A 17109-nucleotide genomic window follows, 5' to 3' on the forward strand; every position below is an offset into this window, starting at 1 on the left:
AAGATAATGTTGGATGATTCCCCCGAGTTGTGCTTATGGGACGAATTTTTACGTATGCGACAACAATTCTTAAACAAAAAAAAAAAAACAGCAAGACCGATGTCAGCTAAAATAGCCTGAGCTTAAATAAAGCAAAACACGTGTTAACATTTTGTGAACATGTTAAGAAATAATCCAGGTATGACATTTTAAATAAATAAATAATAATAATAAATAAATAAATAATAATAGTTCAAATGAATCGTTTCCAATTCAAAACAATGGAATGACCTGTTATAGTGCCTCTCTATCTTCACAATCCGACAATTAATTTTTTTAGCAAGGTATTGTTTTCTTCAACATTATACTAATTATATTGGTTAGCGCATCCCCAAATCCCTCAATTTTCGGTAGAATATAAATTTCCCAGCGAGAACAGTTTTTGCATTGGATTACCTTTATTAGTCTCGCAGTGGAGACATTTACATGTCACCGCAGCAAAGTTATGAAAGGAAGGAAAAAGAAAGAAGTAGAAAAAGTAAATACAGGAGCTGCTGGAAAGGCAGCCACTCTCGCGGTGCCATCTTGAAGTCAAAAGAACACCAAAAAACTAAATAACATAATATGACAAAACAGACACAGAGTCATACGTTCTTAAGCACTTTCTGTACCCTCTATGTTACATGAAGCAGTTCTAGATGAAAGAGGAGAGGATCAAAGCGTCCTTTTCACCAGTGTATCACGCACGTCATGGTGGAATGTGCGCATTTACTACAAGCTGAAAACAAACATGAAGCTGTAGCATCCATTGAGGAAAAGACATTGTCTCACATCTCCGGTCCCACATAAATCCACTTTGGGTGGTCAAAATTGAATGATCACGCCGTGCCTGTGACCAACAGAAAGTGCATGAAAATTATCCTATTGAAAAAAACAATCCAACAGAAGGAATTCACCCTGGACATTGTATCTAAAAATAGAGTCAAACAACACCTTTTTAAACCAATTTCTGTTCTAAACAGACGAAACACATGAAAATGGTGTAATGGCAGTCCTATTGTCACACAACGAAAATTGGCTTCTTGGGTCCTTTCAGGCTCGTCGTCACTGACATGTTGTGTTTTGTGTCCTAGTGTTGCTGCTGGTGCCCGAATTGTATGGCAGTCATGATGGACACTTGGAGAGCCAGAATGGCGCTTCCATTTACAGTCGAGAGGAATAAGTTGGTAAGTGGGATTTAGCTGCCAATCTACTTTCAAGGCAGAACTGTCCGATACAACAATCGCTTGCAAAATATTGAATTCCGTTTGTATACACTTGTAAGGTTAACCCTCCCTTCTCACTCTCTTCCTACTTTCACACCTTTAAAGGACAACCGATGCCGCCGGACAAGTTGTGTCCATAATTTGTAAAATGTCTTCAAATGACTGAGCGTATTTTACAAAGATTCCACCGCATATCGCTATATTTTACCTTTTAAGACTGAATAGCGAGCTAGCTAGCGAGCTAATAGATCGTAAGATAGCTACCTAACAAATAGCTAATATAGAGCCAGCTATCTATCTAGATAGCTAATAGATAGCCAGCTAGATAGATAGCTAACACATAGCCAATAGATAGCCAAATGACTAGCTAGTTGGATAGATAGCTAATAGATAGTCAGCCAACTAACTAATAGATATCCAATAGATAGCCAGCTATCTAGCTAGCCAGCTAATAGATAGCTAACACAATTGAAACACCAATAAAAAACAGCATCTCTGTCCAAACATTTTTTGACACACTGTACCCGCAAAAATATTCACATGTACCGTTATTTGTAACTCAAATGTTCGTAAATTTGGGAACGTCTGTATTAGTGATATAGTGTGCCTGTTCTAAAGAAAGTTACTGGGGTTGTCATAAGAGAGCGGTTGTTGTCATGTGGTTGTCATAACAAATCTTGATCGCTATTATGATTATTCTGATTTTTTTGTTGTGGTGCAGGTGTCCTGGGCTGCAGTTCCTGGTTGCAAACTCCAAAAATCGGATTTAAAGCTCAAACGGGGATCCAAAGCATTTGATCACAATCATGCCGCTATGGTCAAATGGGGGATGGCCCGGTAAGTCTACACCGAGCAGAGGTTTGTCGAAAAAAACCTGCTTGCCAATACTTTTTTTCTTCTTGTTTATTCAAAGCAATCTATCCCATTTGTGTGATATCAACCACTACTTCTTGCTCGTTCGTTAGTTGAGCAGATTTGTTGCTTGAAACATTTGTCGAGAAATGAAGCTGAAAGTGGCCCGTCAACTCACAAACACACAAATTCTCGACTTTTATTGGAAGATATTTTTTTTCTTTTGACAGTTCAGTTAAAAGTTTGACTGTTTTCCCTTTTTGACCGTGTTCAAAAATCCATTGGGACAATAAAAGAAAATATAATACAAGTGAACCTTGAAGAAACGTCTGGTGAGCATTTGTTGGACATTTGCAGGGATGCACCTGGGCCGCCCGCCCGCGTCCCTTGCGCCGTTGACGCATTTTGACAGCCGCCGGCGCAACTTTGTAACTCCACTGCGCTAGTACCGGCGCAAGTCTATCACGATTAGCGCATATTGCTACATGAGCCACATATGACATATTTCTGTTAAAATAGCTAAAGAAACAAATTTAGTGAAACGGCAATTAAAAACTGTTTATTTTCCATCAGAGGTTTTAACTTTCGTCGTCTTGCCTTACCGACATCTAGCCATTTGTTTCGCTGTGTTCCAAATTTGGTCGGGGTAGAGGATATTTCAGAAATTCCTCTAATTTGTTGAAGACATTGTGCTAAGTCTGTTCTCTTTGTTTTTTTGTAATAGTGTAGAAGATCAAAGTAGCACACGATTGATTGTTTGTAGTTTGTATTGTTTGTAACTAAAACGTTTGTTTATTTTATGTATCTAGAACTTCTTTGACCTGAATTGAAATTGTTGACATGGTTTAGTATACAATGATGCCTCAGCTCACAAACTTAATTGGTTCCCAGAAAGTGTAAGGCGAAAACTTTGAGGCGATAATACCCTCACTCAGACTGTCCCTGCTAGCTGCCTTTCATTAATCCACATCAACATGAGTTTTTCAAAGTCTTCTATAGCCTGAGACCGTAGCTTAGACAACACAGAAAAGATGCATTTTGATAGTTGACCTATTACCGACACGAGATCGCAAGCCTTTGACCCTGAAAGCTCCTTGACCACTTTTCGAGCTATTTCTGTTTCTGGAGATTGATTTGATCAAAGACTTTGACATTTTACAAGGCAAAGATAGTCCAGAAGCAATCCTTTGCTCTCATTGTTCTAGTTGGCAGTCAAGCAGCAGCGTAGCCTTTTAGTCAGTCTTAGGAACAACAAATGCTTGTGCGTGTCAGCTGATGGCCTACATCTCTGCCCCCTTATAACTTCTGAAAAGGTAGTATACATGAGTATATACCGCCAAAATAAAAGACATCGGTGATTAATCCCTCTTTTTTTTGTCTCGCAGGAGGAGGCTTTGTCTGGAGCTGACCGATGTGTTAAAGACAGAGGTCGGCAAGGGTTTTTTGGACAAGCAGCTCGGCCGCGCTTGCAGCATACAAACAATCAGCCAGAGAAATCCCTGCAACAAAGAAGGCGTCAAGTGTCAAAGCCAAAAGCCACCCAGGAATGACATGAACAAGAGTGCAATGCCCAAATGTGTCCAGAAGCGCACCACCTCTTCCCTAAAAAGGTAGCACTGTTCATTTTTATACACCCAAAAGTCATTCCTTACCATTGTTTCGGAGAATTGCATCATTGAGTGCTTTGCTGCAAGTTGTTGACTGTTTTGTAAACTCATTCACTGCCAGACGATGTGCAAAAGTGTGTCCACTCCAGTGCCAGGGTTTTTGTCATTTTCACCACGCAATATTGAGTTTTAGGACTACGTACACATTAATTGCAGTGTAAGAAACCTTAGAATCTCTTTTTTCATCAGAAAGAAAGAATTAATGCCTAAATTATATGGGTCTGGAGTTATCTCAGCTTGAAATGGGGGCGGCTGTACAAAAGGCAAAAGCTGTCCCCTCGTGGAAGGCAAAAACATTGGAATTGGATTTACCTTTATTAGTCTCACAGTGGAGAAATTTACATTTCACAGCAGCAAAGTGATGAAAGGAATGAAAGTAGAAAAAAGAAATACATGAGCTGCTGCAAAGGCAGCCACTCTCGCGGCGCCGTCTTGAAGTTAAAAGAACAAAAAAAAACTAAATAACAAATAATATGACAACACAAAGACAACATGACAAAACAAAGACACAGAGAGTCATTCATGCTTCAGGACTTGCTGTACCCTCTTTGTGATGACATGACGCAGTTCTAGATGAAAGAGGAGACGATCAAAGCGTCTTTCCACCAGTGGATCAGGGACATCATGGTGGAACGTGCGCGTCGACTACAAGCTAAATGTTGAAAGCAAACACGCAGCTGTAGCATCCATTGACGAAAAGAGATTGTCTCACATCTCCTGTCCCACATAAATCCGCTTCAATTCCAAGCCGCGACAGTTCCACATACGCATCGGCGCTCTGCGCTGACGCTGCTTTCTTCTTATCGCGGGCTCCTCAAGCCATGCATCCATCCAACCGCAGACTGTCCAACAGCGCCGACCTTTCCGCTGAACAAAGCGGGGCTGTGAAGATGCTGCCCATTACAGGCGCAAAAATGGCCCCCTCTGGTGTCCAGCGATGACAGTCAAATGGCACCGACATTCCTCCCAAATCAAAAACAGTACTGGCATATTCATGCTGCCGAAAAGGCGCAACTGCTCAGCACAGTCTCCTCCTTGATGAATGTCGTGGTCAAAAACAATCCGGATCCATACCACACGACGCCCAACAACACAAAGTGACAAAACACAAAAACACCAACAAAAAAGCAAGACTCATGAGAGCACTTGCTGACGGCTGCCTACTCGGGCGCCATCTTGGACTTCTTCATTGTCATAGGTCTGACCAGCACTTTATCGGTGAGCAAGAAAAACCAAAACCCGAACAAATTCAGGAATGGCGCTACACGTCCTATTTTAAATTCACGGATAATTCCGGAATGGCAGTGAATGAGTTAAGTGTACATAGAAATGTCTGGTGATGTTTGTAAGCCTTTCAAACGCTATCAAATCGTTTTGCAATGACAGATGCTTGCAGAACATGTTTTAATTTTTTTTTTTTTTTTTGGTGGGGGTTGAAACTATCAAATTTCCAATGTGGGCAATCCTCACTGTGTCCCTGCAGGTTGGGTTTCAGGAAGCGGTTACGCCACGCTGACAACGCAGAAGAAAGCCAAGATGAGGATCAGACAGTCTTTGTCGTGGAAAATAGGGAGGACTACAGAGTGGTTGGTTAGTAGCGCAGACACGTGAAAAAAACATTTTAAAATAAATAAAGATTCACACTGGGATGGTGAAATAGTGACCCAATTCTGGCTTAACTCATTCACTGTCGGACAATGTGCAAAAATGGGACCACTCCAGCGCCAGGGTTTTTGTCATTGTCACTCGAATTCCAGGACCCACGGAATATTAAGTTTTAGGACTACATAAACATTCAATTCTGCATAAGAAACCCTAGACTCTCTTCTTTCATCAGAAGAAAGGAGATGATTTCTAAGTTTTATGGGTCTGGAGTTATCCGAGCTTGAAATGGGGGCAGCTGTACAAAATGCAATACAATACGTACATGCATATTGATTAATATATCGCTTTAATAACAGCTGAAGCTGTAACAAAGCACTAACATGGACATAAGGCAAAATGTGCCACCTCGTGAAAGTGAAAAAATATTGCCAGAGGTCCGACCAGCGCTTTATTGGCACCTCCCGCAAGAAAAAACAAAACCCGAACAAATTCGGGAATGGCGCTCCATATCACACTTTTCAATTCCCAAATAAATTTGGGAATGGCAGCAAATGAGTTAAATTGCGCCGCTACCTTGAACGTTTGTGTGGCTCTTAGAGTAAGACCTCTTGACTGCGTCATACATCATTCGTTTTAAAAGAATACTCAGGATGAGCTCTTAGTCAAAGTCCATCACAAGTTGGGTGAAGATTTCACAATGCTCCAAGGCGTTATTTTTCCTGGCCCTCGAAAGAAACGGTGCCATGACGCAGCTCATTTTTCCTTTTTGACAACGCAATCAGGTTGTCAGTACTTGCGGTGTTTGGTCTACAGACTGCGGCTTGTCAGTGAGCTGGAAGCCGGCGGACGATACCCAAGACGCTGATGACTTTTCCCCAAGTCCCATCAAGGACAAACATTTTTTGGTGAGTGGGCGCCAAACATTCCAACCTTATGATGCCAAGCATTTGCTATACAGCGACAGAAGAGACTAATGCTACCTGTTGCATTCACCCGCCTTTGCCTTTTCCTGTTTGGACTGCAAACAGGTGTGTCAATTTTGTACTTGTCTATGCATCCATTTTCTTCAGTTTATCAAAGATTTGGATTGCGAGGGGTACCGCCGCATTAGCAGGGAAAGATGCAGTGCAATGAGACAGTCAAAATGCAATCAATGCCAACGTCGAGTATCAAGAAGAAACTCACCGGTTGTCTCTGCTATCTGTGAACAGAAAAGGAGAAAAACTGCAGCCAAATTGAGCAACTGCAATGGAACCAACAACCCCAAACGACAAGGAGAACGTGTGCATCACCCCAATGGGGAAGGTGGACCGGGACCGAGCCCGGTGAGTCTGGTGGAACCCGGAGAAGACTGCGATGTGGACAGCGCGGACAGCGCCGGAGAGCGCTTCTCCCCGCATCCCGTTGGCAGAGCATTCGCCAATCCCAATTTGGAGTCGGCGGATGTCGGCCAAGCTCCCGGTTGCAGTCGCTCGCCCACACAGGACGAGCCGAACCAGGCCGTGCCGGGAGAGCCAAGTGAGTAGACCGCAAGAAGAAGGAGCTTTTGTTCCAAGGCAGGCAATCCACAGCCAGCAAAAGCATTTGGTGTACTTGGCTTCCATTACCAACAGTTCTCAAAAGCAATCTTTTCGGGGGTGATTTTACCGCATGCACCTACCATATTGACTCTACTTTGGGCTTCGTACCATCAGTCAGTTTTGAATTTGACGTGGGACGAATAAAGGTGTTCTGATTCTGATTCTGACAAGATGTTTCTTTGCAGATTTCAGTCATATTTTTGGAAGGGAGAAAGTTGGTTCCTTTTCCTTCCATTTCTTATTTATCTTTTCTTTAAAAAATACATCTATCTAGCTAGTTAATAGCTAGCTAGCTGTCTACTTAGCTAGCTTTCTAGCTAGCTAGCTGTCTAGTTAGCTAGCTGATTAGTTAGCTAGCTGTCTAATTATCTAGCTGTCTAGCTAGCTAGATGAATAGCTAGCTAGCTGTCTACTTAGCTAGCTTTCTAGCTAGCTAGCTGTCTAGTTAGCTAGCTAAATGTCTAGTTAGCTAGATAGCAAGCTAGATATCTAGTTAGCTAAACATCTAGCTTGCTAGATGTCTAGCTAGCTAGACGTCTAGTTCGCTAGATGTCTAGTTCGCTAGACGTCTAGATAGCTAGATGTCTTGTTAGCTAGCATTCTAGTTAGCTATCTCTCTAGCTACCTAGTTGTGTAGCTACCTACCCAGTTACTAGCTAGCGAGCTAGCTAGCTATCTAGCTAGCTAGTTGTCTAGCTAGCAAGCTGTCTAGCTAGCTAGGTGCGTAGCTAGCTAGATGTCCGGCTAGTTAGCTGTTTGTGTATCTCTTTGTTGCTCTATCTACTATCTATCTGTCTGTCTGTATCTCTCTCTCTATACCTATCCCTGTCTCTCTCTCTATCTCTTTATATCTCTGAAAATCATTGTCTTTTTGCGTATTTTTTTTTTTTTTTTTTTTGCTTTCAGTTGTGCTGTCCAGCGACGATGAAGAGAGCTGTGGTTTTATTCAACGTCGAGTCAGATGTGTCCGCAAACACACGCGAGGCGTTAGAGGAGCCGAGGACTGTGAGCAACGTTTGTCACCAGAAATGGAGTCCAAAGATCCTGATGGCCTCGACTTGGAGAAAGTGGAGGTGCGCTCAATGTGCCAATCGCTCAACGGGCCATGACATTTTTTTCCATCTTATTGTTTTTTTTTTTTGTGTGGAATCAATGAATGTCAAATTATGGACATGAACGATATGGTAGCTTTTTAAACTGAAAAGGGCAGAAATATGATTTCAAGTCAGGAAGACGGTATTATATAAATGTCCACTAAGGGGCGCTTTTGCAACAAATCAAGGATCAGATGTCATTTGGTGAAATCTTTGGTGTTCTGCTGTGCATGTAACTCAGCACGCATGTTTTCAGGTGTTGCATGTGGTTGTCGGCGAGTCGGGGTCGTCTTCACCCCCTCCCACAATCCAGCGCTCTTTCCTGGGTGTGGCCTTCACTTCCTTGTTCTGCGGAGGTTACCAAGGGGAACCAAATGGATGCCTCACGGTAAACGATGTCATCCGCCCATCCTAAACACATCATCCATTTTCAAGAAAATGCCCCATTATGTAATTTGAATTTTTTTTTCTTCACCTCGACAGATAGTCAACCAAAAAATCACCATCCCAATGAAAGGTAATGTTTTTCTTTTGAGTCCCTTCTTCCCGCTTTCAAATGAAGCTTCCATATACAAAACTATATCACAGCTTTAATCATTATTATTCATTATTATTTTCATAAAGTGCAGTGATACCTCAGCTTACCAACTTCCCAGAAAGTGTAAGGCAAAAAGTTTGTCTGCCAAACATTTATTTCCCATAAGAAACCATTAAAAATGAGAATAATCCCTTCCCAGGTCCCCATAAATCATAATATTCTACTAAATAAGCCTTAAAAATACACAAAATATACCATATTTAATGTATAATAAATGTGATATTGTATTGTAATGAAAGAAATAAACTACTGTATCATATAGGGAGTGGTCCTCTGCTCCCCCCCAACCTGAGAGTAGGGACCTATCATAGCTGTGTCCGGCGCCGCCATGTCTGGACATTAGGGATATATAAAAAGTGCCGATACGACCAGAAAGACTTTAGTTCGCTAACGAAGCCTCTTGGATAAGAAGCGAAACGTCCGACACCTTCAAATTCGTACAGATGACGGCTGAAGAAACCTTCTCATCGATGGATGGACCACTCCTGTACGACTGAGAGCTTACACAGACGTACTGTATCATATAGCCATTTTATTTACCTTTGTGATGGTAGTTGTCAATGGATGACGAACTTCCAGGTGGCCTCTTGATGATATCCGAATGAAGTTGCCGTGCTTTTACGGCGATAATACCCTCACTCACAAAGTCCCCTGCTAGCTGCTTTTCGTTAATCCAAATCAACAGAAGTTCTTCAAACTCCTCTATTGCCTGAGACCATTTCTTAGACAACACAGAAACACCCTTAGCCACATGTAGCAATGGTCGACTTAGCATACTGGTACTGGGACGCTAAGTCACACAAACTCACACCTCGTTTGTGTTTCTCGATGATCTCCTTCTTCTGCTCAACCGTAATTTTCATTTGTGTCCTCGTCGGCTGAACACCGGTCTGTGGTAGGGTCTTTTTCGGTCCCATAATAGCAAAAAGTACTCCACTTGACAACAAACCACGTTTGCACTCAAAGAAAGGGGATGTCGAAAACCAGTCCACCAGCCACCGTGGCGCTCCGTGTGGTTTGGTTCGTTTGCCGAAAACTAGTTCGTACGGCAAGATTATATTCTCGCGAATTAAGATAAAGCGTTGGTAAGATGGGGTATTACTGTATTGTATTGTAATATGTTAATGAATATGTTTATGGCAAAACGGTGCTCAGCCATTTGTGCTTGCCACCTTGTCCGTTAGACTCCATCCGGCACGTTGACGTGACGTTGACTTTGGAGCGTGCACAGCTGAGGTGGTACAGTGTTTGGGAGTCGGAGGATCTGGAATCCAGAGGGCTGTGCTGGCCTTCCAGCGAGGAGCCTTTTACCGTCCTCTTATTTTGCGTGACGCAAGGTGCCTCCGTGACTTTGCACCGGGATCTTCTCCGCCTTTGCAGCCATAACGGCGAATCGCCCGGCACTGGTAACGGTTGACACAATGCCAGCCTGTCTAGAAGGCAACTCCAACTTCTTCTTGTCGTCGTCCCAATAGGAAACCTCAGCCCCTTCCTCCTGCTGACTCTCAAGGACCGTCTGCTGGGCCTGGAGGGCCTTCTTTTGCACTCCCTCTTGGAATTACACTGTCTCAACGATCTGGAAAATGAAGAAAGCCACGCCCATACGCTTGAGCTGAAGAACTTGAGCAGTCCGTGCCTTTCATTAGACGAAAGCTTAGAACTGATCAAATCCAGCGGGCGAGACCCCCTGTTGCTGGGGATCCTCGGCGTGGACACGGACGCCTCTACGCCCGAACCGGACCAACAAATTTCCTGCTCTGATTCGGACGTGGATCCGCTGAAGGAGGCAGGAATGGAGGCCAAGGATTCGCTGTTGCTGAATGTGGACGAGCTGCAGGCCTTCATTGAGCGTGAGCGTGAAATGACTCCCACGCAGGAGCGGGACAGGACAGAGGCGGATTTTGAACATCAACACAGCCCGGATGACGATCAGAAGAATCAAGAGGTACAGCAACCCATCAACTTTTCATTTCTATCTTGTGTTTATCTCTTTTGACCTGATATTCCGCTGTATAAGGCGCACCCAAAAGCCTTGAAAAGGTGACCCTGCGCCTTATACGCAGGTGAGGCCTATATGCGAAGTCATATCGAGCCACGACAGGTCTTGCAAATACTGTCAACAGCCACCACTGTAGTGCCTTATAATAATCATAATACATTTCATTTCTAAGCGCCTTTCAACATTCTCAAGGTCACTTTACAGTCACAGGATCAAGTTTTTCTGTGGGTGAGCAGCGGAAGCCACACGCGCCAGCCAGCGTTCACTCAAATAGATAGAAAGCTAGCTAGCTAGCTAATGGACATAATGTGGTAAAACTTTGATATATTTATATATTTGGAAAACTTTTTTTTCATATACAGTAAAGTCTGGTTATATCGATATCGGATATATCGATAGTCCCGGTTATATCGATATTTTTTCGGACTCCCTTGAATATCGATATAACGAGACTTTACTGTATTGAAGGTGCACCATATAGTCCGGTGCGCCTTATTTATAGAAAAGGTTTGAAAATACACCATTCATTGGGGGGTGCGCCTTATACACCGGAAAATATAGTAATTGACACATCGCATCCAATCACAATCAGCAGTCGCTAGCCAAGTTACAAGTCACTTTGCTGCTGTGAAATGTAAATTTCTCCACTGTGAGACTAATAAAGGCAAATCCAGTCCAATCCAATCCAAGTTCATAGATAGCAAATAATCTCACATAGATGAAAGAAACCTGCTTTGATACTGTTGCTAAGCAAAACGGCAGCCAGCACCCGGCGAGTCATAAAAAAAGAGAATAAAAGAAAAGATGTATGGAGGCGTACTGGCGAATATTCTGGTGGTTGAAACGAGTCTCCTGAGTGGAATGATGGCATATTCTTACAGGAGGACAACACGGCAGGATGCCCTTTGTACACACTGTGTCGGCGTCGAACCGCAGGAGCGTACACGGTGACCATGTGTCATCCTGACTCCACTTGGCTGAAATACAAACATCAGGGCCTGGCCCACCGGTACATTCCACAAATCACACCTTTTGAGTTCACTACTTTAATTGCGCTCACTTGACTGTGGCATTTGAATGGTATTCCCAGCTGATTTTTGCCCATCTGATCTTTCTTGCTTGCGCAGCTTGATCCAGTTTCCTCCGCCTCCACTCAAAGGTGGAATCACCGTGACGATGGAAGACCTGCAGTGTCTCGACAGCGGCCAGTACCTCAATGACGTCATCATCGACTTTTACCTCAAGTGAGTGCAACCACGCCCCCAAAAAATCCAACGCCTTCACTCGGTGGCATTTGGCGTTAACGCGTGTGCCCTCCGACCTCCTCAGATACCTCCTCCACAACTCGCTTCAGGATGTTGTCCATCGCTCGCACATTTTCAGCAGCTTCTTCTATAAGCAGCTCACTCGCAGAGACAATGCCAGCGAAGGCGGTGCCACCGAATCGTGAGTCTTTTCATTTCCATTAAATGGCACCTGGAACCACGACTATTGAGTCCTTTTTTTTTATTGTTAATATTTAGCTGTCAGAGGCAGAAGCGGCACCAGAGAGTGAAGACGTGGACACGTCACGTCGACATCTTCCAAAAGGACTTCCTATTTGTGCCCGTCAACCAGGAGTAAGTGACCACATACCTGTCGACTTATACATTTTCCCCGCATTTTATTTGTTTTTTTTTTATCATTTCGAATAATGTACGGCGTACTACAACTTTTATACGGCAATAGTAATCATTTATAAGGGCAGCTATTAGCCGAGGTTGACAGGTATGTTATCATGCGTGCACAAACGCGCTAGAGAAAATTCATAAATGATAAAAGTTGTAATTTCAGTGAAAGGGAAAAATAACTAATTGTAACGTTATTTTAAAGAAAAAAAAATCATAAAATGGCAATTTTCTACATTAAAAAAAATACTAAAATTCAGATTTTCTACATTTGTAAAAAAAAAAATAAAATGGCAATTTTCAATTTTTTTTTTATTCTAAAATTGCGATTTTATACATTAAAATTTTTTATAACATGCTGATTTTCTGCATAAAAAAATCTTAAATTGCGATTTTCTACATTTAAAAAATATGTAATGGCAATTTCTACATTAAAAAAATTCTAAAATGGCGATTTTATTCATTTTAAAAAAAATTTTTTTTTGTAAAATGGCAATTTTCTACAATTTAAATTTTTTCTAAAATCTCAATTTTCTACATTTTTAATATTTTCTAAAATGGCAATTTTCCATTTTCTTTTAGTTTTCTAAAATGGCAGTTTTCTACGTTTTTAATATTTTCTGAAATGGCATTTTTCTCATTTCTTTTAATTTTGTAAAATTGCAATGTTCTACATTTTTAAAAATGTTGTAAAATGGTGATTTTTTTTTCTTCTCCAATTTCAAAAACGCTAAGCAGTGCTTCATTGGCAACCCCCGCAAGAAGAGCCAATGCGTGAACGGCGCTCCACGTCATGTTGTACCGTTCTTTATTTAAGGGCTCACTGGTATCTGGTGGTCATCTGCTTTCCTGGACTGGAGGAGTTCAGGTTGGAGCCCTGGACAGAAAGTAGCCACAACGGGAGGGACGAGTCGCCAGAGCAAGACGAAACCGAAGGCTCAGAAAACTCAAATGATGCCTCGACGACGAACCGCGGCGAGAACGTGGACGCGACATCTAGTCTGTGACACGAATTGAGATACGCAACCTCCGTTTGACCTAAAAAAAGGCTAATCATCATGTTTTTTTTTTTTCATGTGTTTTAGCAAAAGAGCCCACGCTATCCTCTCAGAGTAAAGTGGTGAGTCACAATTTATCCTTTCATTCTTTTTATCGCGCTTGCTCATATCGTGTCATACAAGCGTGTATGAGGGGAAGTCATTCAGATTGTCTATCCTCAAAATATTGATAAATATAGATACTGCATCTATGTTTGCTTCCTCAATAGAACTGCACAGAGAAGACATGCTGTAGAAAGCTCGTTTCAAAGAGGTAGATCAACCAAAATGGCCGCCTTGCTCTACTTGCCCTTCCTGCTGCTATCAAACGTACTCCTTTTGTTTTCTTTAGGCCTTGCATTCTAATCATGGACTCGCTCAAATTGTCTCTCCACGAGCGCATATTTAAAGTGTTGCGAGAGTGAGTAAGCCCTTCTTTGGTTGGCTTTCTGCGTGCGTGCGTGCGTGCGTTTAAGGAAAGGCGCTTTCCACCCCATCAGGTACCTGCAGTCGGAATGGGAAGCGCGGCGCGGATCCATGCGAGAATTTGGTGCTGACCAAATGACAAGTTCCCATTGTCGGGTTCCTCTGCAGGACAACAGCAGCGACTGTGGTCTCTACCTACTGCAGTACGTGGAGAGTTTCCTCAAGGTACTAAATATACACACTTTGTTTTTTGTTTTCATTCCACATCAACAGCGATTTTCACATGTATTTATCAGTCACCGCTTATGATATGATAAAGGCGACTATGGTGCATTGTAATTAGAAATTTCAGTACTGTAACAATGAGTTTTCTTTCAATAAACGTACTGTATTTTCTGGATTACAAGGCGCACCGTCTACAAATAATGTTTCCATACATAAGGTGCGCCGGATTATAAGGGGCACTTTCAATGAATGATATATTGAAAAACGTTTTCTATCCATGAGGCGCACCGGATTATGAGGCGCATGGTCAGCTTTTGAAAAAAAATATTTTCTTTTAGGTGCGCCTTATAGTGCAGAAAATATGGTTCACCGATTAACTCGTTCACTGCCAGACGGTGTGCAAAAATGTGTGGCCACTCCACTGCCAGGGTTTTTGTCATTTTCACTCAAATTGCAGAACCCACAGAATATTGAGTTTTAGGACGACATAAACATTCAATACATTGTAAAAAAAAAAAACCTTAGACACTCTTATTCCATCCAAAAAATAATAATTCTTAAATCATATGGGTCTGAAGTTATCTGTACTTGAAATGGGGGCAGTCGTACAAACTACATTGATTGAATTAGCTCTTTAAGAACTGCTGAAGTTGTAACAAAGTGCGGCAAATGCTAACCCCTCATGGAAGGAAAAAAACATTGCTAGAGGTCCGACCAGTGCTTTATCCCCCCCCCCAAAAAAATAAATGTGCCGTGTTTGTTGTTCCAGGACCCCGTGGTGCATTTTGATCTGCCACTCCACCTGCAGCGCTGGTTTCCACGGCGACAGGTGCGCAAGAAACGGGACGAAATCCGCGATCTCGTATTACACTTGTACCGACAGCAGATGAGTAAAAAGTGACTGGGACCACCCTGCTGGAATCAATATCGCTCATACTGAGCCAATCCTTTCAGCCTCAACTCGACACAGCTACTTTTTAACTCTAATATTTTCGTTTTTTTTTTTGTGGGGTGGGGGTGGGGGGGTCACTTTAGAATTTGCAGGTTTTTTGTTTTTTAATTGATTTGTAATGTTATTGTCACGTTATTTTTGACTAGTACGATGCGCTTTATTTAATTCTTAAAAAATTGTTTTTTTTTTCCCCAACTCTTGAACAATTTGAAAAATGACTTTATGACATAAATTGTTCAAAACGGAATGAATTGAATCTGACCATGTCCTTCATTTCAAGACTGAAGCAGAAATGGTGTCATCGGGCAGAAAAAAGGTCAAACCAGCGCAAAGGCCTTCTTCATTTTGGTTTCATCCGCATAGGACAGGCCAAGTACAAAGTTGTCTTAAGGATGTCCATAAACAATGTTTGGCTTTTATTTGTCCACTACGTCCATATGTACAAATGAAATATCTATATTTGTTGAATGTTTGACACAGGCGATAAAAACAAGGGTCAACTTGGTTCCAAAAAACGTGCACCACATTATTGCACATAAACATTAAAAAAAAAAGTGTTTTTACGGTTTGCTGACGTGATTTTCTGCGCAAGGCAGCTCACCGTGCGGAAAAACATAGCCAAGTTAGGAAAATTGTTGTCTCCAAAAAATGTTGTTTTCTGGCTTTACAGATAAGAAAAAAAGTTGTTTTTATAGAACACAGGATTATCAAAAAAAAACCTTGCAACGGAATAGGTTTGTTTTGTTCGCAAAATTGGCTTGCTGAAGCAGTAAGCATAAATCACTGGTTTTGTTATTACAATTTGTTAAATTGGATATATTTCCACAAGTCTATATGAATGGCCAGTCGACCTGCGTGGTTTGAATTTTTATCAATTATTGATCAATACATATTGAAGGAAATGGCTTTGACAATGCAATATTAGTAGTTGTTGTACGAGAATACTGTCTTTTTGGGGCGGAGTGCTTTTCTGAAAAGACTATTGTGGAGATGCGCAGATTTCACGGCAACATCGGATTAATCCCAATCCCACTACCAAACAAAGCAGCCACGACAAAAATAAAATGAAAAAAACATCTTTAAACTTTTTAATGAGTCTCGAAGAAACTCATAACATTGCAAAAATAGTATAAATAAAATGGGATTTTTTTTCCAAAAGAAAAAGATATCGTAAATGACACCAATAAAACAGTCATATCATGAAAATAAAGCAAGAAACAAAGCAAAAAAACATCTTAAAACCTTTTAATGAGTCTTTTGAAGAAACTCATAGCATTGCAAAAATAGTGTAAATAAAATGGGCTTTTTCCCAAAAGAAAAAAATATTGTAAATGACACCAATAAAACAGTGATATCACGAAAATAAAGCAAAAAAACATTTTTAATGAGAAATGAACTCATTCCCTGTCAGACGTGCAAAAATGTGTCCACTCCAGTGCCAGAGTTTTTCGTCATTGTCACTTGAATTCCAGGACCCACAGAATAGTGAGTTTTAGGACTACATAAACATTCAATACAGTGTTAGAAACCTTCGACTCTCTTCTTTCATCAGAAAAAATGATGATATCTGTCTGTAGTTATATGAGCTTGAAATGAGGGCGGCTGTCCAAAATATAATGCAATACATACATATTGGTTTATATAGCGCTTTAACAACAGCTGAAGCTGGACAACAAAGCGCTAACATGGAAAAAAGGGAAAAGCCGCCTCCTTGTGGAAAAGAAAAAACATTTCCAGAGGCCAGCGCTTTATCGGCACACAAACAAGAAAAAACAAAACCCTACAAATTCGTGAATGGCAGTAAATAAGTTAGAAATGTGAAAGGTGCAGGCATAAATTCTTCTCTTATTCTCTTATGGTTAGGACGAGGTCTATGTTCTGAGAACATGGCTGTAATATTCCCGAGAAATAAAAGGATGGTTCTGAGAAATGACATTAACAATAAAATGGTGCCTATAAAATGTCTTGTAATGTGGCTCTCATCCAACTTGTTAAAGTTGGCTGCATCCTCATTGCGCTTGGTCTCGTTTAACAACACAACAAACGCTTTGTGTCAAAAAATTAAATAAAAGTGTTTGTTGTTGTTTACTGTCCCGGTTCCTGTCGTTTATGTCGAGTAAATACTTGTTTCAATTACAATGCCAGACATTCTTATCCGTTCAA

The 17109-nt window shown here is 41.5% G+C and overlaps 1 protein-coding gene across 3 annotated transcripts; it reads left to right on the forward strand.

Annotated features, from left to right (window-relative positions):
- Positions 1 to 1046: 1046 nt before the first annotated feature.
- Positions 1047 to 17008, forward strand: senp7 (SUMO specific peptidase 7). Of its 3 annotated transcripts, XR_016115837.1 has the most exons (22): positions 1047 to 1205; positions 1966 to 2081; positions 3482 to 3706; positions 5247 to 5353; positions 6182 to 6273; positions 6580 to 6886; positions 7855 to 8021; positions 8299 to 8430; positions 8526 to 8559; positions 9825 to 10046; positions 10116 to 10585; positions 11521 to 11648; positions 11767 to 11883; positions 11969 to 12085; positions 12163 to 12258; positions 13124 to 13305; positions 13392 to 13426; positions 13574 to 13617; positions 13696 to 13764; positions 13844 to 13994; positions 14764 to 15232; positions 15338 to 17007. XR_016115837.1 is itself a non-coding variant. In XM_089003090.1 (21 exons), exons 1-21 carry the CDS (start codon positions 1137 to 1139, stop codon positions 14893 to 14895), a joined length of 3012 nt encoding a protein of 1003 aa, XP_088859216.1. In that variant the 5' UTR covers positions 1047 to 1136; the 3' UTR covers positions 14896 to 17007. The 3 variants fall into 3 exon arrangements, 2 of the variants coding, with proteins under 2 accessions (XP_088859216.1, XP_088859217.1); XM_089003090.1 differs by having other exon boundaries at positions 14764 to 17007; XM_089003091.1 differs by lacking the exons at positions 1047 to 1205; positions 1966 to 2081 and having other exon boundaries at positions 3568 to 3706; positions 6151 to 6273; positions 14764 to 17008.
- Positions 17009 to 17109: the final 101 nt, after the last annotated feature.

Source organism: Hippocampus bargibanti, linkage group LG08, assembly GCF_051943395.1.
Source record: "Hippocampus bargibanti isolate YZ-2025 linkage group LG08, ASM5194339v1, whole genome shotgun sequence".
Lineage (NCBI taxonomy): Eukaryota > Metazoa > Chordata > Actinopteri > Syngnathiformes > Syngnathidae > Hippocampus > Hippocampus bargibanti.